This window comes from Bos mutus, chromosome 8, assembly GCF_027580195.1.
Source record: "Bos mutus isolate GX-2022 chromosome 8, NWIPB_WYAK_1.1, whole genome shotgun sequence".
In the NCBI taxonomy this organism is placed as follows: domain Eukaryota; kingdom Metazoa; phylum Chordata; class Mammalia; order Artiodactyla; family Bovidae; genus Bos; species Bos mutus.
The window spans coordinates 40383886-40405397 of record NC_091624.1 but is presented as its reverse complement, the minus strand read 5'-3'; the positions used below and the strand labels follow the sequence as shown (position 1 = coordinate 40405397).

Genomic DNA, 21512 nt, shown 5'->3' with positions numbered 1-21512 from the left:
GTGGGGGTGGGGGAGTGGGTAAGTGGGGGGATGGCTGGGTCAGAACCATAGGACAGAAGATCCTGTAATGGACATAGAGCCTGAGAGGGTACCTGAATTTTCCTTCTCCGATCTGGACCTGTTCCTAAGTGGCTCAGGACTGCTCATTAGCTTAAGAACCTCTGCCCCATAGCTTGTGCCTGAAGCAGGCTGACAAGTCCTCACTAACCATCTCTTCCCCCCTCCCCCTAGTTTGTTTCTGATGTTGGCCTATTTCTTATTAGTCACCCAAAGCAGCTGTCTTTATGATACTTCCTGCTACGAAAGTGTGAATGTTTCCAAGATTGCAGTTTCTTTTTCACAACTTGCATTCCTAGGGCAGCACCCTCCGTCCCCTGCCAAAAGTTGGGAAAACACCCATCTTACTAGGAACACACAAATCATCCCAAGTTGATTCTCGGCTACAAAGGATTTCACAGATGGCCAACCTCACCCACTTACGTGGATTCTTGTCAGGTTTCACGTCAAATAAAACATTTTCTGCCCAGTTCCTGGATTCAGGGGTTTATTTGGGCTCCTATGGCACCCCCTGCATTTGAGCAAATGACATTTTGTCATAGCTAAAGAAAGCTGTGTTTGCTTTTGGTTATTGCTTGTTAGCATGGATAGCAAGTAAGAAAAGATAGGTAACGATGATAATGCTCTTTTTAAAAAGTGTCAATAAATAAAACACAGGTATCCTTGGTTATGGGCTTCCCTGGTAACTCAGCAGTAAAGAATCCGCCTATAGTGCTGGAGATGTGGGTTCGATCCCTGGGTTGGGAAGATCCCCTGGAGAAGGGAATGGCACCCCACTCTAGTATTCTTGCCTAGAGAATCCCATGGACAGAGGAGCCTGGCAGGGATATACTATAGTCCATGGGATCGCAAAGAGTCGGACATGACTTAGTGACTAAACAACAGCACCATTGGTTATGGTGAGGAATCTCTTTCCTCCTAGACACAGATTCCTTCCTATCCTTTCCCTCAAGTGCATGAAATCTTCTAGAGTGGCCTCTGGCTCTTCAAGGCCATACTGGACCTTGGATCAGATACAGGCCAACTGGAGTGTGTGCGGTCTTGAGAATGTGCGTCAAGGGCAGACCAGGGTCTAGCACCCGCCCGTGGAGATGGGGCGGGCTCCCTGGAGTTGCAGCCCTGGGGAGAGAAGGGAGGAGGCCTCACTGGAGCCTCACTGCCTTCTGTCCGCCCCATCTGTGCAGGCCGCTTCTGTGGGGGCAAACTCCCCGAGCCCATCGTCTCCACCGACAGCCGCCTCTGGGTTGAATTCCGCAGCAGCAGCAACTGGGTCGGGAAGGGCTTCTTCGCGGTCTATGAAGGTACTGAGGCAAGGGGAGAGGGGAGTTGGAGGTGGGGTCCCTGGACACCCTAGAGCCCCTCCCTCCTGGCACCCACGGGTGAGGCCAAGGCCCCTTGAGGGAGGAAGCAGAGATCTCAATGGGATTGGCCGAGGCCTGGGACCCTGAGAGGCTGGGGGATATGGGTGGGACTGGAAGAAGGAAAGAGGAGCTCAGAGCATTCTGACCAACACTCCCTTCTTCCCCACCTTGTCCCTTGTCCCCAAAGCCATCTGCGGGGGAGATGTGAAAAAGGACAATGGCCACATCCAATCGCCCAATTACCCAGATGACTACCGGCCCAGCAAGGTCTGCGTCTGGCGGATCCAGGTGTCCGAGGGCTTCCACGTGGGCCTCACCTTCCAGTCCTTTGAGGTGGGTCAGGGACCCCCCCAGGACGGGGCCCACCTCCTGAGGGCTTCCAGGGCCTGGGTCTGGGCCACCAGGGCTCCTCTTGCCGATGAGCCCCCCACTGCCTCCTCCAGATCGAGCGCCACGACAGCTGCGCCTACGACTACCTGGAGGTGCGGGACGGGCACAGCGAGAGCAGCACCCTCATCGGGCGCTACTGTGGCTACGAGAAGCCCGACGACATCAAGAGCACGTCCAGCCGCCTCTGGCTCAAGTTCGTCTCCGACGGGTCCATTAACAAGGCTGGCTTTGCCGTCAACTTTTTCAAAGGTGCCTCCTTCCCCGCTGCCCCACCAGGCCCGCCCATGTGGCCAACCCATCCTCTCTGGTCCTTCTTTTTCTTAATTTTATTTGCTTGTGGTAAAAACACTTAGTATGAGAGTTACACTCAGAACACAACTGAGTGTACAATTCAGCACAGGTATGGTGCTGTCCAGCTCTGTCAGCTTGACTGAAACTTTTTTAAAAAATGATTTTAAATTTATGTTTTGGCTGCACTGCATGGCATGGCAGATCTTAAGTTCCCCATCCAGGGACTGAACCCAACCCATGCCCCCTCCAGCAGAAACTTGGAGTCTTAACCACTGGATAAGTGTTATCACTCAGTCATGTCTGACTCTGTGACCCCATGGACTGTAGTCCACCAGGCTCCTCTGTCCGTGGAATTCTCCAGGCAAGCATACTGGAGTGGGTTGCCATGCCCTTCCCCAGGGGATCTTCCCAACCCAGGGACTGAACCCAAATCTCTTGCGCTGCAGGCGGATTCTTTACCATCTGAGCCACTGGACCACCAGGGAAGTCCCTTGACTGAAAATTCATGCCTTCTGAGTTGTGACTCCCCACCCCTCAGGCCTGGCACCCACCATTCCACTCTTTAATTTTATGAATGTGACTGTTTTTGATACCTCATGTGAATGGAATCATGTACATTTTAACTTTCTGTGACTGGCTTATTTTAACACCATGTCCCAAAGGTTCACCTGTGTTGTCGTGTATGGCAGAATTTCCCTCTTTTTTAAGGCTGAATAGTATTCCAGTGTGTGTCCAGATCAGATTTCCTGAGCCTGATCCATCAGTGGACACCTTAGCTATTGTGAATTGTGCTGCTGTGGCTTCATCCCCACCTCATTCATTCACTCAGCACACTCCTAGAGATGTGTAGACCCTGGTGCCCTGTCCTTGAAGTTATGTCCTAACCGGGCAGGAAAGGTCCCAGTGAATAACTACATATAATACCTGGTTGAGTAAATGCCACGCCTAGGTAAAAGTAGCCAATGCGTGGTAGGTGCTTAACTGAGAGTTGACATAATTGAAGAGTTGCTTTAAAGTCCACACGTTTGTGTGGAAGGGATATTGGTGAGAGGCGGAGGCAGGAAGTGCCATAGCAGCTCAGGGAGGAGGCAAGACAGTGTGGACTTTTTATCAGTGTGATTCTGGGCATTGAGGGCATTCTGCCCAAACTTCCTTTCCTTGTCTTAAGCTGGGGACAGCAACAGCCCCTCCATCACAAGCTTCATGTAGGGATTGAAGGAGAGATGCAAGAATAGTACTCAGCCAGGGACGGCGCAGGAGAGACACCAGTGAATGAAGGTGGCCACCAGCCCAGCTATTGTGGTCAGAAGGAAGGCTCCATGGGCTCCATCTGTCCCTTCCTTCAGGGCTCTGCCTTTAGGGCTGTCTTCAGCTGGATGCCCTTGGGACCAAGTGGGGTTCTGAGCAGCCGTGGAAGGCTGGGTGGGGCAGGGAAGCCCTTGTCTTCGGAGCTGAGTGGACAAAGGAAGGTCACAACTGACTTCTTCCCCTTGGAATGGCTAAGAGTTGCCTCAGCAGCCTGAGGGATCCTGGGCTTGGCTCTCAAGCAGAGAGCAGGAGGAAGAGGGCCCCAGGTCCCAGACTGGGAGTCACTGACACCCTTGCTTTCTGACCGCAGAGGTGGACGAGTGCTCTCGGCCCAACCGCGGGGGCTGTGAGCAGCGGTGTCTCAACACCCTGGGTAGCTACAAGTGCAGCTGTGACCCTGGGTACGAGCTGGCCCCCGACAAGCGCCGCTGTGAGGGTGAGTGCCCCCAGACCACCCAGGACCCTGTGCCCTATCCCCTTCCAAACCCTCCAGCCCGGGTCTCATGCCCTTCGGACAGACCTTTTTCTGGAAAAACTAGGATTCTCTGGCACTTTGGTCACCACTGGTTGATGAGGAATACGTTGTATATTTCAGTCCCCCAGAACACACTGTGACCAGGTGTGATGTACTTCAGTTTTGTTTTGTTTTCATTCTTGTTCTTCTTTTAAATGCTGATCTTGATTGATTTCATCACCCACCAGAAGGTGGTGATCCACCATTTGGCAATTCTCGGATGGGCACTGAGTTTCGGCCTCTCATTATAAATGTTCCCAGGAGGCTAGTGAAACCCTATCTGGCTAACTGACTCCAGCTCAGCCTGATCTTGCTGCTGGCTTCTCTCTGCTCACCTCTGAGCAGCTCCTTCTCCCTGCCTCCTGGTCCCCACCCCCCAGCCCTCCCTGCTATCCTTCCAGTCCTCCCTGTCTTCCCCGCCCACTGCCAGTCCCCTCTACCTCCCTGCCAGCACTTTCTGCCCGCCTGCACTGCCTTTCTGGAGCCTACCCACAGCCCAAGCAAGTGCCTGGCCTGTTCTCTCACAGAGAAAATAGAAATGACCACACAACTCCTCAACTCCCTCTACTCTGAAGACACCCCCTCACCCTGCCTCCTCCCCCTCTACCCTAGAGAGACTAGACACAAGCCCCCACTTTGGGCTGGGGGAATCCACAAATCTTTCTCTCCTCCTTCATGCACCCCAGCCCATGTTCATGCCCTTTCTCTAGAGCCGAGACTCCTGGGGTGACACTGCCTTCCTTGTGCCCCCAGCTGCCTGTGGTGGATTCCTCACCAAGCTCAATGGCTCCATCACCAGCCCGGGCTGGCCCAAGGAGTACCCCCCTAACAAAAACTGCATCTGGCAGCTGGTGGCACCCACCCAGTACCGCATTTCCCTGCAGTTCGACTTCTTTGAGACCGAGGGCAATGACGTAAGTGCCCACCCCAGGGGCTGAGGAGGCTCAGAGAGGTCCGAGGTGTGGGAGCTCGGCTCAGTGCCTGCTTCCTACCCTCTGAAAGAAACACTCCAGGAATGTAGAGATGGAGAGCCCCTCAGGGAAGCAGTGGGGCTCAGGGAGGAGGGCCCTGAAGGCCATGGAGCATGTGGCATGTGGGAATGAAGGACATGGAGTCCGGGTGCCTTTGGAGAGAGATGGGGCTAGGGGGCTTGTGTGGGGAGCACAGGAGGAACTGACGAGGTGGGAGTGGCACCATTTTTTAATTACTAGATGTGACAAAAGAGATGTGGGCTTCCCAGGTAGCACTAGTGGTAAAGAACCCGCCTACCCATACAGGAGACACAAGAGATGTGGGTTTGATCCTTGAGTTGGGAAGATCCTCTGGAGGAGGGTATGGCAACCCGCTCCAGTATTCTTGCCTGGGAAATCCCATGGACAGAGGAGCCTGGCTGGCTACAGTCTGTGGGGCAAAGAGTCAGACATGACTGAGCACATACATAGCAACGGTGAAAGGACCCACAGAACAAGGAGCCTCCCTAGGTGGGGGTGGTCAGGAGGGGCTTCCTGGAGGAGGTGGCCTGGAGCTGTGCTGCCCCACAGGTGTGCAAGTACGACTTTGTGGAGGTGCGCAGTGGACTCACGGCCGACTCCAAGCTGCACGGCAAGTTCTGTGGCTCCGAGAAGCCTGAGGTCATCACCTCCCAGTACAACAACATGCGTGTGGAGTTCAAGTCCGACAATACGGTCTCCAAAAAGGGCTTCAAGGCCCACTTCTTCTCAGGTAACCCTGGACTGCCCCGCTTCAGGCCCCGCCTCCCCTTCTTACTGCTGCTGCACCCCCTGCACTCCCCAGCCCCTCCGGTGCCGGGCGGCACGGTCTGTCCCCTGCTCCCCCCACCAGCCCTCCACCACCAGGCCAGCCCCTTCCTGCCTGAACTCCTCTATTCCCGAGCCCTCAGAGCAGTATGGGAGCCACCCTGAGGCCAGACAGTATGTAGACCTGCAGAAAGGAAGGGAGAGGGCGCTCTAGGGCTTAGGAACCCTAACAGAGGGCAAGCCCTGGGAACAGGGAGCACAGTGAGGTGGACACTGCCCCAGGCAGAGGAGGAGGGTGTTTGTGTTGGACTGTGGGGCAGATTATCTGGCAGTGGTTGGATCTTTAATCAGACCCTGCATGTGCCAAGTGGGGTCATACTGGGGGCTTCACAAGAGATGAGGAGCCCCTCCAGTCAACCCCAAAGCCTCCCCACTACCCCAAGGCCCACGGTGGGGAGATTCAGATCCAATCAGCACTTGTCTGTTGAGAGCTGCTGCATGTAAGGCTAGGGGTCAGTCCTTTTGATGGCCTCATCTCTGGGCAGACTCAATGGTAGTCAGAGCACCGGCCCAGCCTCTCCAAGCAGACCTCCAGGGGTCCCCAGACACCTCTCCCCTGCTTTAATAACCCCCAGTCCTTCACCCAGGGCTAGGCTGGGAGGAGGCTGGTAGTTTTCTGGAGGCAGTAGGACCTGGGGCACCGACAGCGTTTAGGGTGGGAGAGAGTGTGGGGGGCTGGGGGGCGTGGACTGGCTGGAGTGGCCCAGGGGTCCTTAGCACACCTAGTGGGCCGGGCATGGGTGGCAGAAAGGCCAGAAGCCCCCGGCCGGGTCCCTGCCGCCTTCCTTCTCCCCTCCTCTGCCCGGAGTCCTGCATCCTTGAGCCCCTGTGGCTGCCCTGCACCCCCGCCTACCCCACTGGATGCCATGCACTGCCCCTGTGCACTGGTTCCCCGCTTGGCACTGCCAGCCACCCTGCTCTGCATACAGTGTCCCCAGCCCTGGCCCCACTGCTGGCTGAGACCACCCCGCAATGCAAATCCCTCTCTTCCCTGGGGACATCCCCAGAACTCCTCAAGGTGCTCACCAGAGGGCCGAGGGGATGTAACATCTATACTCAGGGGTGGGCTCGGTGCCAGAGAAACCATTACCTGCTTACTCTTGTCTCTTCCTGCCCTTCTGTTGCTCTAGTCTTGGGGGGTGGTGGGGGGTGACCAGTACTGCATCTGTCAGACCTAGAGCCCAGGGCTCTCCACCCATGATTGCTGCCCTGCCCTGGCACACCACTGTGTGCACCCCACCCTCAGCCCTGCATAGATGCACGCACACACACACACTTGCACGCACACATGCAGTGCCCTTTTGCACAAGAAACCTGCAGAGGACCCTCGCCACTGGGCATCAAGGTTCAGCCCTCAGGGCGCCCTGGGGCACCTGACTCTGGCCCCCCAGGAGAGGGGCTGTTTGGACTTTGGGACACCCAGCAAGGAGACCATAAGGCAAGAAGAAGAGAGAGCCTGAAGACCTTCAGTGTGACCCCAGCCACCTTCCGGGGCATTTGGCACTGGAGGGTGAGTGCCATCTCCTTGTCCCGGCCTGTGTCCACCCCCGCTCCTGCCCTTCTTGCAACCTGCATTCTTGGCTCCCAGGAGAGGCCATCCCCACCACCACCGTGCCAGAGCCCCGCCCCAGGCACTGCAGCAGGCCCTCCTCGGGGCTCGCGGCTCGCGGCTCTCACTGCTGCACTCAGCCACACTCCCCCACTCAGTTTTTCACTGGGCAAGTATCTCTATGACCCCTGCAATGTGCCAGGCATCATACTTGGTATTTAGGGGAAATACGAGGAAGGTTTGAGGGTCAATTTCAGGAAAATCTTTGCTCATTCCATGTAGCTGCAACCCCTGAAGCTCCCAGCATAGGGTCACCAGTGTGTTCCTCAGTGAACTCCCAGGATGGGCTGTAGGGTACTCACCACCCCCACGTTTTCACAGGGCTTGTGCAAAGGCAGCTTCCACAGGGCCCTCGCTCAAGGCCCCCATGGTTCTCTAACTTAGGAGACCTGGGGAAGGACTTGGCGACTCCACCTCTTGACCTTGGGTTTTTCTGGATCCTTCTTGGCCTGAGAGGGGATTGGATAAGCAAGGCCACCTGCAAGTCCATGCTCCAGCCCTCAGGCCCTTCTCCCAAGGGAGACCAAGGACAGGGCTCCTGTTGTCACAGACCTCGCCTGGCCATGTGAGTGCCAGCAGGCATCTTTCTAGCTTTGGGTTCATCTCTGGAATCCTTGTGTTCATCTCACAACCCCCTTCCATGAATGTCTGCCTCCGTGCCAGGCACCCAGTGCCCAGAATGACTGCGGAGAGACTGGAGAACATGTGTGTGTGACGTACTGCATGCCTGTGACCACGTGTCTCTCTGTGTATTAGTTTCTGTGTTCATGGGAGTGTGCATGTTCAGACCCACCCGAGCCGGAGCAGCTAATGTGTGCGCCCTCTGCAGGTCGCTGATCAGCCCGGGGTCTCTGCATTCGAGTGTGTCTCCGTTTGTACCCACGTGCAGGGCCCTGAGGGCAGCTGTGACCCCTGTGTTTGCACCTGTGTGTGCTTCCTCACATGTGAGGAGTGAGCAACCAGCGTCTGTTTGCGTGTGCACATGTGCACAGGTGGCTGATGGCCGATGTGTGTGCGTGTGGTGTCTGTGTGAGAGGGGCTGGTATGTATCCTGTGCACATGTATGTGTGTGTGTGTCCCTGTGGATGGGTGTCTGTGCTGCCGGATCGGGAGGACAGTGCAGGGTGAGGGATCCTGTGTCTGTTGCTGTGTTGATGTGAGTGTGCGTCTGTGTGTAACACACTCTGTAGCTACAGCACCAGGAGGACAGAGCCAAGCTCTGGATCAGGCCCCTTCCCATGGACCGCTCCCCTCTGCCAGACTTCAGTCTCCTTCCCCAGCGTGCGGCCTCTTCCTCACACCCAGGCCTTGTCCCTGCCGCAGGCTTCCTCCTACCCGTCCCCTGTTGCTGTGCCTCCCCCTACCCCGCTGCCCCTCCGTGGCCTGGCTGCGCCGGACATGGCCGTCCTGCATGTGTGTCCCGCTGCCCCCCGCCCCCTGCCCTGCCCGTGGACCCCCGCCTCGGAGCCAGGCCTGGTTTTCACTGCTCTCCCTCCCTGGCCCCCGCCCTCCACCCCCTGGTCCCTTTTCTCCTTCTCTCTCTCGTTTCAGAAAAGAGGCCAGCTCTGCAGCCCCCCCGGGGACGCCCCCACCAGCTCAAATTCCGAGTGCAGAAAAGAAACCGGACCCCCCAGTGAGGCCGGCCTGGCCTCCCGGACTCTTTGTTACTCAGGAACCTCACCTTGGACGGAACGGGCTGGGGGCTTTGCGGCCGCCCACCCCCACCTCCGCTCGGCCTTGCCGGCCCACCTCCCTCTGGCCGGACAGAACTGGTGCTCTCCTCGCCCCCACCCCCCTCACATGGACAGGGGCCCCTCCTTGCCCCCCGCCCCCTCCCATTTTGATGGTGTCTGTGACATTTCCTGTTGTGAAGTAAAAGAGGGACCCCTGCGTCCTGCTCCTTTCTCTTGCAGTCTGCTTGTCCATGTGTCTGTTTTTCCACTTGTCCGTCTGTCCAGTAAGCAGGTAATGGTAGAGGGTGCCCATGCTGGTCAGCTCCAGACCCCAACCCTCCCTCCGTCCATTTCAACTTTCTCTCCGCACAGCTGGGCCCCCTCAGCTGGCTCTGCATGAGGCAGTGCCCCGGACCCCCACCATCGCCTTGACCTCTGCTCCCTGCCCTGCCTCCCCCAGGGTGGGGAGGACGCCCGGCCAGGCCCCCCACTTCCCTTGGGGTGCCACTGCCCTTGGCCCGTGCACAGACCCGTCCTCCCTTGCTTGCTCCCCTGCAGACAAGGACGAGTGCTCCAAGGACAACGGCGGCTGCCAGCAGGACTGCGTCAACACCTTCGGCAGCTACGAGTGCCAGTGTCGCAGCGGCTTCGTCCTCCACGACAACAAGCACGACTGCAAGGAAGGTAAGTGGCCCCAGTGCCCCGGCCAGCTGGCAGCCTGAGAACCAGGACTGCAGAAAGGGCTCAGAGACGCCATCTCCCTCGGCCTCTGTTTGGACTCAGGAAGCTGAGTGACCTCTGAGGTCACCTCGTTTCGCCTTCCACGCTCCTCCCTCCACCAGCAACATCCAAGCCACACACACTTATGGAGGGGAGGGGCTTGCGGCTCCCCCCAGGCCCTGTCGTCAAGCTGATCTGGTAACTAGCGCTCGTTCAAATCCATGTTCAGGTGTGTCTCTTCGTTTCAGCCTCCCTCTGTCCGGGGGGAGGTGAGCTGGGACCGTGCTGAAGAGCTGGGCTCTGGAGCCAGGCTGCCTGGCCCAGCCCCACCTCTTAGCCAGCTGTGGGCCCTGAGCTGCTGACTCCCTCCCTCCACACCTGGATTTGCTCGTAGGTGCTGCCTGCTTGGGCAGCGACACTGTGACGTGCTCCGAGAAGTGCCCGGCTCGTAGCAAGCACAATCACATGTGTCACCATTATTGGTCACATGCTCTGACCCCTGGGGGCACCTAGAACAGGGCTGCTGCCTCCCTGACATTGAGGCTCTGCAGAAGCTCAAAAACAGTTCTTGTGTCCTCTCCCATATCACGTGATACCTCCTCTTTGTACACAATACAACCCTGGCCTGCTCCCTGTGGTCAATACCACTGTGGACCATGCCAGCTGGCGATGCATGGTCCCCAGCTACACAACGCAGACTCGCCTTTGACCTTGAGTGTCTGTGTGCCCTTGGGCCAGTCCCTTCACCCCTCTGAGTTCAACTGTCTCACCCATGAGATGGCCCTAAGCTTTCAAGCCCTTGCTTTGAGCACTTAGCACAGGGCCTGGCAGATGCCTCTTCCACACGGTCACTGTGTGGACAACCAAGGTGCCAGTAAATAAACTGCCAACTAGAATAAACATAGCTGAAGCACCGAGTGGACGCTCCAGGGCTTTTCAGCCCATCACTTCAGTCTCCCAGATACGGAGTTCCACTGACTCACAGAGCCCCCACATCGTTTAGCTAGGGGGAGGACCTTCTTCTGATGCTGTTTCTGAACTGCATGCTATCTCTGTGCTCTCTATGAAAATGAAGGTTTTGCTAAGGAACCTTCCACACCAGCGTCAACAAGAGAGCAGGAGCAGGTGTAAAATTCCTGGGAGGGTAGCCTGTGTGTGGCTCTGAGTCACTGGAGAAGCCCACATGGTTCCTTACTCAGTCAGATCAGTCGCTCAGTCGTGTCTGACTCCTTGCGACCCCATGAATTGCAGCACGCCAGGCCTCCCTGTCCCTCACCAACTCCCAGAGTTCACCCAAACCCACGTCCATCGAGTCGGTGATGCCATCCAGCCATCTCATCCTCTGTCATCCCCTTCTCCTCCTGCCCCCAATCCCTCCCAGCATCAGAGTCTTTTCCAATGAGTCAACTCTTCGCATGAGGTGGCCAAAGTACTGGAGCTTCAGCTTTAGCATCATTCCCTCCAAAGAACACCCAGGGCTGATCTCCTTCAGAATGGACTGGTTAGATCTCCTTGCAGTCCAAGGGACTCTCAGGAGTCTTCTCCAACACCACAGTTCAAAAGCATCAATTCTTCAGTGCTCAGCTTTCTTCACAGTCCAATTCTCACATCTATACATGACCACAGGAAAAACCATAGCCTTGACTAGATGGACCTTTGTTGGCAAAGTAATGTCTCTGCTTTTCAATATGTTATGTAGGTTGGTCATAACTTGTCTTCCAAGGAGTAAGTGTCTTTTAATTTCATGGCTGCAATCACCATCTGCAGTGATTTTGGAGCCCCCAAAAATAAAGTCTGACACTGTTTCCACTGTTTCCCCATCTATTTGCCATGAAGTGATGGGACCAGATGCTATGATCTTCGTTTTCTAAATGTTGAGTTTTAAGCCAACTTTTTCACTCTCCTCTTTCCCTTTCATCAAGAGGCTTTTTAGTTCCTCTTCCCTTTCTGCCATAGGGTGGTGTCATCTGCATATCGGAGGTTATTGATATTTCTCCCGGCAATCTTGATTCCAGCTTGTGGTTCTTCCAGCCCAGCGTTTCTCATGATGTACTCTGCATAGAAGTTAAATAAGCAGGGTGACAATATACAGCCTTGACATACTCCTTTTCCTATTTGGAACCAGTCTGTTGTTCCAGGTCCAGTTCTAACGGTTGCTTCCTGACCTGCATAAAGGTGTCTCAAGAGGCAGGTCAGGTGGTCTGGTATTCCCATCTCTTTCAGAATTTTCCACAGTTTATTGTGATCCACACAGTCAAAGGCTTTGGCATAGTCAATAAAGCAGAAATAGATGTTTTTCTGGAACTCTCTTGCTTTTTTGATCATCCAGCAGATGTTGGCAATTTGATCTCTGGTTCCTCTGCCTTTTCTAAAACCAGCTTGAACATCTGGAAGTTCACGGTTCACGTATTGCTGAAGCCTGGCTTGGAGAATTTTGAGCATTACTTTACTAGCGTGTGAGATGAGTGCAATTGTGTGGTAGTTTGAGCATTCTTTGGCATTGCCTTTCTTTGGGATTGGAATGAAAACTGACCTTTTCCAGTCCTGTGGCCACTGCTGAGTTTTCCAAATTTGCTGGCATATTGAGTGCAGCACTTTCACAGCATCATCTTTCAGGATTTGAAATAGCTCAACTGGAATTCCATCACCTCCACTAGCTTTGTTCGTAGTGATGCTTTCTAAGGCCCACTTGACTTCACATTCCAGGATGTCTGGCTCTAGGTGAGTGATCATACCAAGTGATGGGCTAGTAACAAATCAGTATCTCCTAACCCCCTGCAGAGGGTGCAGCACCGTACAAAGTTCTGTGGGGAATTAAAGATGGGGACCCCTCTGCTCTTGAGGAGACTGCTGTCTAGCTGGGAAGAGAAGCAGGTGTGGAAATAAATTAGAGGGCGGGGAATACCAGTAAAAGTGGGGAGACAGTGAGTGTGGACAAGGAAAGCTGAAGGTGAGTAATAGAAGCAGCTCGTAGCTCAAACATGGAGACCAGCGGCTCTGCACAGCCCCGAGGGCCCTGCTCCTCTCTGGACCCTGGTGGCCTTGCATTCATCCTGTGAGCCTCTGACTATAGGTGCAGCTGTGTGGACTGCACACCACCCACCCCTTTTTCCTTCTCATCCCAGCAGTGCACTGGCTTTTCCTCAGAGGGACCTGTTAGATTGGATGATAACGAATAAAGAGCATCAGCGTTTCAGTTGGAGTTGTGAGGCTGTGCTTTTCCAAGGCAGAAAGCATGGATCAAGGAGTCATGAGCAGTGAGAACGTGACATAGCACGTTTTCTTGAAGAAAAGGGAGATAGGATGGATGGTAGTCAGAAGGGAGTGTTGTTTTAGGATGCGCAAAGTGTAGGAAGGTTCGTGGGCTGGACGAGCTGGCAGAGAGAGCGAGCGTGGGTAACGTGTGATACAGAGGTCCCCGGATGGTGGGCAGCAGTGAGCTCCAGCTCATGAAGGAAAATCTAGTCCTGCCTAAGGGGAGGGACACCTTCTCTGAGATGAGGCAGGAGGTAAGGTGAGTGGAGAGGTGAGTTTGCAGGTAGGGGTCAGGAAGTTGAAGTTGTTCATATTTGCAGACTCTGCCTTTCCCCAAGAGGCAAGAGGTGAGGTGGTCTGCTGGGAGGGGGAGCTGGGAGTTGAGGAGAGGGCCAAAAGTTTGGAGCCGTAGCTGAGGAGGTGAGAGATGGAGCTGGTAAAGGGTAAGTCCAAAGAATACCAAGCAGTGGGGGCCCAGCCACACTTAGAGACCACGAATGGGGTTTTCCAAGATGGTACAGTTCAAGCATGGCCATTGATGAGCAATCGGGGTGATGGGCCATGTGGTCCAGCTGATAGAGAAGCAAGGTAAGTAACCCCAGGATGAAGTATTGGGAGAAATCAGAAGGATCAACACCGTGGAGGTCTCTAAAGTTGACAAGGTGTTAAGGGAAATGGGGGAGGGGGGTGTGCTGGCGCTGAGTGCCCTGGAAGAAGGAGAGGTGGCCACCAGCACCAAGAATTTGTGGGTGACGGCAGAGCCTTGTGGGGAAGGAAGTGAGAACTCATAGATCTGAGAAGGTCAGGAGAGGCCAGCATGCGGGTGGACCATCCATGTGTTTGCTGACATCACCTAGGATGGTGGCAGGACTGGAGTGGAGAGAACTGAGTCAGGGGCCAAAGTCTTCTGTGAATATGGAAGCCTGGCAGGAGATCAGAGGATGCTAGCTTCGCAGGGGGCAGAGGAGGTGTGGCCAGATGGCCTCAAAGGTCCATGGGGTACCTGGGAGGGCTGCTTCCATAGATGCTGCCAGGCGAGGGCCAGCTTGGAACCAAGCAGCCAGATATCCCCAGGCTGGATGGCTGAATAGAAAACAAGCTGTGTGAGCCTTCAACTCATTTCTAAGTAGACGATAAGAGAAGCAAGAAAGGAGCAGGTGGGACGGAGGAAATGTCTTCCTTCCTTTCTTCATAGGGGCTATTAGAACCCAGGGGTCCCCACTGATCCCCTTCCCTGCCTCACCTCCCCACAGCGGGCTGTGACCACAAGGTGACATCCAGCAGCGGCACCATCACCAGTCCCAACTGGCCTGACAAGTACCCCAGCAAGAAGGAGTGTACCTGGGCCATCTCTAGCACCCCTGGGCACCGGGTCAAGCTGGTAAGGTGCCACTCCCAGGCCTGCTCCTCCATGCCATCTACCCATCACCTGCTTCCCATCAGCTCCAAAGCCTCACGTCACTCAGAGCACCTTAGGCTGGTGACTGGCTGAGCCCACAGGGCCGGCATCCCTATGGGAACTGCAAGTCTGGCCTGGACAGAGGCCCTTTCCCCAGCATCATGTTGGGGTATACCTGCCATTGCCCCATTCCTAGGTCCTCCCTCTCCCCATCCACCAGCAGTGGCCACTGTCCTAAACTGGGGTCCAGAGGTCTTGGTTTATTGCCCACGTCTCCTGCCCTTGGCCATATTCCTGATTCTCTGTTCTTCCTCACACCCTCCAGACTTTCATGGAGATGGACATCGAGTCCCAGCCTGAGTGTGCCTACGACCACCTGGAGGTGTATGACGGGCGTGACTCCAAGGCCCCCGTCCTGGGCCGCTTCTGCGGGAGCAAGAAGCCCGAGCCTGTCCTGGCCACTGGCAACCGCATGTTCCTGCGCTTCTACTCTGACAACTCCGTGCAGAGGAAGGGCTTCCAGGCATCCCACTCCACAGGTGAGCCCACTGCAGGCCAGGTGCCCTCATGCAGTCATTTGTCCTGGAGGCATCTGCTGATTCTGGTCTCAAATGCAGACCAGGGTCTTGGATGGTGGGTTTACAAATAGCTCCTGAAGACAGACAGGCCCAGCCCCTGGCCACGTGGGGAGACAGCATGTCCTGAAGGCTACTAAGCTGATTTCTGCCTCAGGACCTTTGCACCAGCAGTTTTCTGGCTTGAAAAACCTAAAATCATCTTCCCTTGAATCATTTCTCTATCTCATTATTTGAGACTCAGCTCAAATGCCTCCTCAGTATAGAGACCATCCCTGCCCATCTAATATAAAGCAATGCCCTCTTCCTTTTTTATATATCATTCAGCTTTATTTTCACCAACGTGCTTATTTTCACCAACTGGAATTATCTTATATATTTGTTTACTTGCTTATTATCTACTCTCCTTGTCCCTCTAGAAGTAAACCTTCACAGAGCAGGAACTTTCTGTCTTGGCCCTGCTGTCTTTGTAGCAACTAGACTAGTTCTTGACCCCAGTAGGTGCTCAAAAAATATTTACTGAATATTTTTTAAAATATTACTGAAAGCAAAGTAAGCCTTCTGGGCAAAGGAGGGGAAGTTCTGATTTGGGGTATGAAGGTCAGAAAACAGGCCAGTAACAACAAGGAATAGAGAACCCAGAGATGGGGAGGGAATCTACGGAGTCCCTAGTGGCAGGACACTTGAGTGTGCAGTAGCCCACCCACATCCCACCCCCCAAATCCACTCATTCATTCATCCTACAGACATTCATTAACATGCAGCATGTATGTGGCAGCATCCTGAGTGTGGGTCACAAAATGAACGAAGCAGACAAACCTCAGTCCTTGAGGGACTTACTCTGCATCTGCTCGTTCATGTATTCAACAACTTTTTATGGATCCCTGGCCCCCTGCAGGGGACTCAGAGGGGCATGGGGAAATGAATCAGCCATGAGCCCTTCACCTTGCCCACAGCCTGGGGGTGAGACGGGACCCAGACAGATAATTCCAACAGAAGACAAAACACGATCAGGGCCTTGCTCTGGGTGTGAGATGATGGGTCATTGCAGGCAGGGGAGGAGCCCAAGCACAGCCACAACTCCAGATAGCTCTGGGTGTACACAAGTGAATGCAGATCATGTAGTGTGGCTAGAGCAATGGGCATGTGATGACAGCAGTGAACTGGGGATGGTGTGGCTACAGAGAAAGGCTATAGCCTGGTCCTGCGAGGCCTGGGATGTCAGGCCAGCCGTGGCCTCTGGGGGCTTGGCAGGCTTCTTGGAGTCTTAAGCTACCTGTTGGGGAGGTCCCAAAACTGATGGATCCACAGCCTCCCCTCCTTCCTTTCAGCTCAGGCCACGCCCACCTACTTCCCTCCCTCCCCTCAACCCCCACCGTGAGCCCAGGTGTCCCGGAGGCCAGAGGACGTTCAGAGAAGGTGTGGTGTACACGGATGGCCTTGCCCTCGTCTGCCCCTCCCAGCACAGGGTCACACACTGGAGGCCCGGAACTCCATATGGCTCTCAGAGTTGCTATGTTTGGCCCACATTGTGTTTTTTAAAAACCTGAGCCAACATTTAAAAATTAGGAGTTTTCACATAAAACCCAGATGGACATCTTCTCACTTAAGAACGGGAGCTCTGGCGTCACAGAGCCCGCATTCTTCCATGACAGCTATCAGCTGGAGCAAATTAGCAACGTTCTCTTTCAACAAGTGCATCCTCCCTGGGGCCTCCACGGAGAACGGCCTTTCACCCGCTGCGTCCCTGGGCCTCCGTGGGCATCTCTCCAGAGAAAGAGCAGCAGAGCACTAGTTCCAGGCCAAGTCCTGGGCTGGATCCAAACCCACCTATCTCTAGCCATGTGGCACTGTCCCAGGGCCTCCATCCGGCCAGGAGGGCTGCACGTGGGGAGGGACAGTGCCTGGGCCATGACTGTGCTCCGGGGCGGCAGCTGACCTTGTGTCCCCCTCCTCCCTCTAGAGTGTGGTGGCCAGGTTCGGGCAGAGGTGAAGACCAAGGACCTTTACTCCCACGCCCAGTTTGGCGACAACAACTACCCGGGGGGAGTGGACTGTGAGTGGGTCATCGTAGCCGAGGAAGGCTATGGTGTGGAGCTGGTGTTCCAGACCTTCGAGGTGGAAGAGGAGACCGACTGTGGCTATGACTACATGGAGCTCTTCGACGGTTATGACAGCACTGCCCCTAGGCTGGGACGCTACTGTGGCTCAGGGGTGAGGCCCCCACACTCCTCACACCTCTCACCCCAGTGCAGGGACCCAGTGCCTCTGTAGACATGTGCAGCAGCCCCTGCCTGGCACTTTGCAGGAGCCAGAGGTCCAGGCTGGTGGGTCTCCCAGCTCACAAAGGCCCACCCGGCCCTGGGCCATCCCCACCCAGGAAACAAGGTTGTTTCTGGCTGACACTGAGGTTCCTGCACCCTCTGGGATAGACCCTACCCTGACCCAAGCCTGCTCAGCACCACTTCAGTTGGGTCTCCAAGGCAGTTTGCATTGGAGTTCCCTCTGCCCCCTCATTCCCTTGCCCTGGTCCAGAGGCAGCTGAGCAGGGCCCAGAATGAGGGCAGAGGCTGGGGCAAGAGCCAGGGCCCAGGGCTGAGCTGAGCCGCGCTGGGCAGTTATCCTGGCCGAGCCATAACAATACCCTCATCTCTTCCGCTGCCAGTTTCTCTTCTTGGTGACAGGCCAGCTGGTCCCAAAGCATATTGGTGCTGCTGTCCAAGCAGACACTGAGCATCATTTCTTGGTCCATAAAATGGTACTTTCAGAGGCAGTGGGCAAGAATTTGCTTGATAGGGTTTTAACTAAGGTCACAGGAAAACCACAGAGGTGGATTTATTTTCCTCCAGGCAGAGCCTGTGAATTCTTTGGTGGTTTGTTTTTTTTTTTTTTTCTGTTCTTTTTTAATCCTCGCTTCCTTCAGAGAATGCCATCTTCCTCTTCCCATTCTACATACCCACACACACTTTGGCACATGTACTCACACTCATATGTACACTCAGACATGCCCTCCTGCCTATCACTTCCTGCTCCCCTGCCTCTCATGGCCGTGCTCTAGGACAGCCTGGGTGCCCCAGAAAGGGTTAATCTTCCCAGGAGCTGCAGCAGCTGCTGGACCCAGCATTGGCTAGTGCAGTCTCCCTTTAGGAGCAGAGCTTCAGCCTTTGTCACCGGGCAAAGGATTGGGGGGACAGAATTGGGGGGATGGGGACATGGAGCACACAGCCCCCTTGCCAGCTGGGCTCAGCTGCTCTGGATCCCTGGGCTACCAAGCGAGTGCCCCCCTCACCACTTTGCCCTTTGCATCTCCCTTGACCTGACACCTTCGGGTGAGTCACACACCAAATTGGGTGTCCCCAGGTGGCTTCTTGCAGAGACTGCCATCAGGCTGGAGCCAGCAGGAGGGGACTGGGAAGGAACCCAGTTCCGTCAAGGCTTCCTGGCATGGTTGCTGGAAATATCCCCAAGGTTCTCGGAAATGATCCTTTCCATGCCTCGAGGGCCAGGGCCTCCGTGTGCTGATGCTCCATGGGCAGCTGCTACTCTGAGCGCTGCACACAGAGGCGAGGAGGGGCTTGCAGGAGCCTCAGAAGGGGCATCACCTGGAGCCCACCATGGCCTGCATCTGAGGAGGGGAGGAGGATAGAGGCCAAGTCCAGGTCTGGGGGATCCAGCTGTCCAGTCTTCTCCAAGAGAGAGGCGGATTGCAAGAAGGCAGCTGACAAATTAGTCCCTTTGCAAATCCCTTTGCAAAACTCTGACACATCCATCCTCTTATTTGTCTCCCCCGCCCCTGCCACCTCCACCCACCTTTCTAGACTTGGAGAGCAGAGAGCATTTGCTCCTTCCTGTTTGCTTTTGAGGGGAGTGAGGCCCAGAGAGGGTCAGTGCATTGCCTGAGACATCACAGCTAACTAGTTAGGCACTGGGTACAGAATGGAAGTGTGACTCTGAACTTAAGACCAGCCCCCTGTACCTCCCCTACTCCAGCATGCATGCTAAGTCACTTCAGTCATGTCTGACTCTTTGTAATGCCATGGACTGTAGCCTGCCAGGCTCCTCTGTCCATGGGAGTCTCCAGGCAAGAATGCTGCAGTGGGTTGCCATGCCTTCCTCCGGGGAGCCTCCCGACCCAGAGATCATACCCATGTCTCCTGCATTGGCGTGCAGATTCTTTACCACCAGAGCCTGCTGGGAAGCCCTCCCCCTACTCCAAATGCCCCATTAAACTCCAGCTCACAAGAGTCCTCCTCCTGCTTCAAGGCACTGGGGGAACCTGGCGGGAGTCTGGAGCCACCCGCCTCCTTATAGCAGGAGAACTTGGGGAGGGAAACAGCAGTCCCGGCCCCCGGTCCTCAGCCTCATGCCCACCTCTTTCCTCTAACAGCCTCCTGAGGAGGTGTACTCGGCAGGCGACTCTGTTCTGGTGAAATTCCACTCGGATGACACCATCACCAAAAAAGGCTTCCACCTGCGGTACACCAGCACGAAGTTCCAGGACACTCTACACAGCAGAAAGTGACCGCTGCCCTCACACGGCAGGGATGGGAGACCTGCTGCCCTCGGTCACCTGAGCCGGACAGCGGGGGGCGGGCAGAAAGTGGGTACCCCGTCTCTGTCCCCCCTGGTGCCAGGACCTGCGGGCTGATGGTCCTGGTGAAGCTGTCCTTGGGAGGTGGGGCACTGGACTCCCACATGAGCTGCTGCCCCTCGATCCCTTCCTCCCTCGCCCCCAACCCTGGGAGTGAGGGGCCAGGGCCAGGGTGCCAGAGCTTGCCCTGAGACACTTGAAGTGGCCATTCCTCTCTGGGGCCCAGCCCAGTGTGTGAGGACCCGCCCACCTTCCCCGCCCATCTCCAAGCACCCTATTGTGTATAGCCAGTGGCATATCTTCATTGTAATGTATGTTTCCCACCCCTCCCCCTCCCCCTCCCCGGATTTGGTTTTGTTGGAAGCCCCCACCTCCCCGTTTCCTGGGGCGCGAATTTCTGTGCTTGTCCCACAGGAGCCACATGCAGCGGCAGGAGGATGAAGGGGAGGGGGTGGGGGCATCAAGACAGGGCTTCTCTCAGGCCCAGCGGCTGGTCAGCCACACCAGGGCACCCCAGCCAATAAACCGAAAGTGTTACAGCCAGTGTCCTGTGCCAGAGGCTGTCTGGGATGTGGGGATGGCGGTGGAGGGGGGTGGTGAGGGCGCACATCTTCCAGATGTGAGTCTGGGGCCGGCGGATAGCCAGGACACCTGGCCTCACCGGCTGCCCTTCCTGCCTTAATTCCAGGGCCCCTGAGAGTGTGATTTCACACTGGGGCACACACAGATACAGATGCCTTGCACACTTGAGCCTGTAGACGCCCCCGTACCTCATAACCCTCCCACACAACCCAAGGGGCAGAACAGAATGTTCTGTAAAGCGGCTGTACAATGGGAAGGAAGGAGGTATGTCAATGGGATGATGGCGTGTGTCTGTCTAGACGGTGTCCAGCGGGGTCTTCTGTCTCTGGGTCTGGGTGGTAGGCTAGAAGAGCCCACCACCCAGACCCAGAGTACCATCATGGGCCAGAGCAGATCCATCAGTCAGCTCCCAGTACCTTCCTTCCTGAAGGTCAGACCCCTGAGTGCTGGCCCCTTGGGACCATCTCTCTTCCGGGAGACAAGAGCCAGACACTAGGCAGCCACAGAGCAAACATTCCAGCTCTGGCTCCCTCTCCCGAGGCAACCCATGGCTGTGTCATGTCTGGCCTCTCCTTCCTGCCTCTGCCTTCTCCCTCCCCAGCCAACCGTGAGGTACAGACCTCAGACCTGTCTCCCCGGAGGCCAGCAGGAGAGAAATCACATCCCTGCTCCTTCCTTTCAAAGGACCCTCTCTCCCTACTTTCCGTGGATCTCACAGGGAAAGAAAACCCAGAGAGGACCCAGCTTCCCTGCCTAGACTGGCTACTCCCAGATTCCAGAGCAAGCCAGTGGTCTGCTCCAAGCCTTGGGGCTCCCTGAGGGCCTCCAGTGGGACTGTGGGTCTTTTCCTGGCCCTAGACTTCTCCCTATAGCAGAGTCAGATGTGCCAGATACTAAATCTGGACTCTGGGGTGGGGGGACCCACCCTCAGGGAACAGTATGGAGTGTTGCATCCCATGCTAAGTCACTTCAGTCGTGTCCGACTCTGTGCGACCCCATAGATGGCAGCCCACCAGGCTTCCCATCCCTGGGATTCTCCAGGCAAGAACACTGGAGTGGGCTGCCATTTCCTTCTCCAATGCATGAAAGTGAAAAGTGAAAGTGAAGTCGCTCAGTCGTGTCCGACTCTTAGCGACCCCATGGACTGCAGCCCACCAGGCTCCTCCGTCCATGGGATTTTCCAAGCAAGTGTACTGGAGTGGGGTGCCATTGCCTTCTCTGGTTGCATCCCATACTGGTCCTTTAAACAATGGAAACCAGGCACATGGCTAGTGTCCCATGTGCAAGTAGGCTGATGTGACCCCATGGCCAGGCTGCGGCCCTCTCTTCTAGTCCTGACTGCAGGTGAGGGAATAGGTGATGGTTGGAGG

General features: G+C 55.6%; 1 protein-coding gene across 2 annotated transcripts in view; it reads left to right on the top strand.

The window, feature by feature from the left end:
* The window catches only part of BMP1 (bone morphogenetic protein 1), a 47262-nt gene extending 27158 nt beyond the window's left edge, over window positions 1-20104 (top strand). Inside the window, exons 10-20 of one of the 2 annotated variants that reach the window (XM_070375502.1) lie at window positions 1242-1358; window positions 1606-1751; window positions 1862-2057; window positions 3718-3843; window positions 4675-4835; window positions 5463-5643; window positions 9579-9704; window positions 14249-14376; window positions 14720-14933; window positions 16933-17183; window positions 19357-20104. In XM_070375502.1, the coding sequence (XP_070231603.1) occupies window positions 1242-1358; window positions 1606-1751; window positions 1862-2057; window positions 3718-3843; window positions 4675-4835; window positions 5463-5643; window positions 9579-9704; window positions 14249-14376; window positions 14720-14933; window positions 16933-17183; window positions 19357-19491 (1781 nt within the window). In that variant the 3' untranslated portion in view covers window positions 19492-20104. Of the gene's footprint in view, window positions 1-1241; window positions 1359-1605; window positions 1752-1861; window positions 2058-3717; window positions 3844-4674; window positions 4836-5462; window positions 5644-8898; window positions 9553-9578; window positions 9705-14248; window positions 14377-14719; window positions 14934-16932; window positions 17184-19356 lie in introns of those variants that run through there. The other variant, XM_070375503.1, reaches the window with a different exon arrangement.
* Window positions 20105-21512: the final 1408 nt, after the last annotated feature.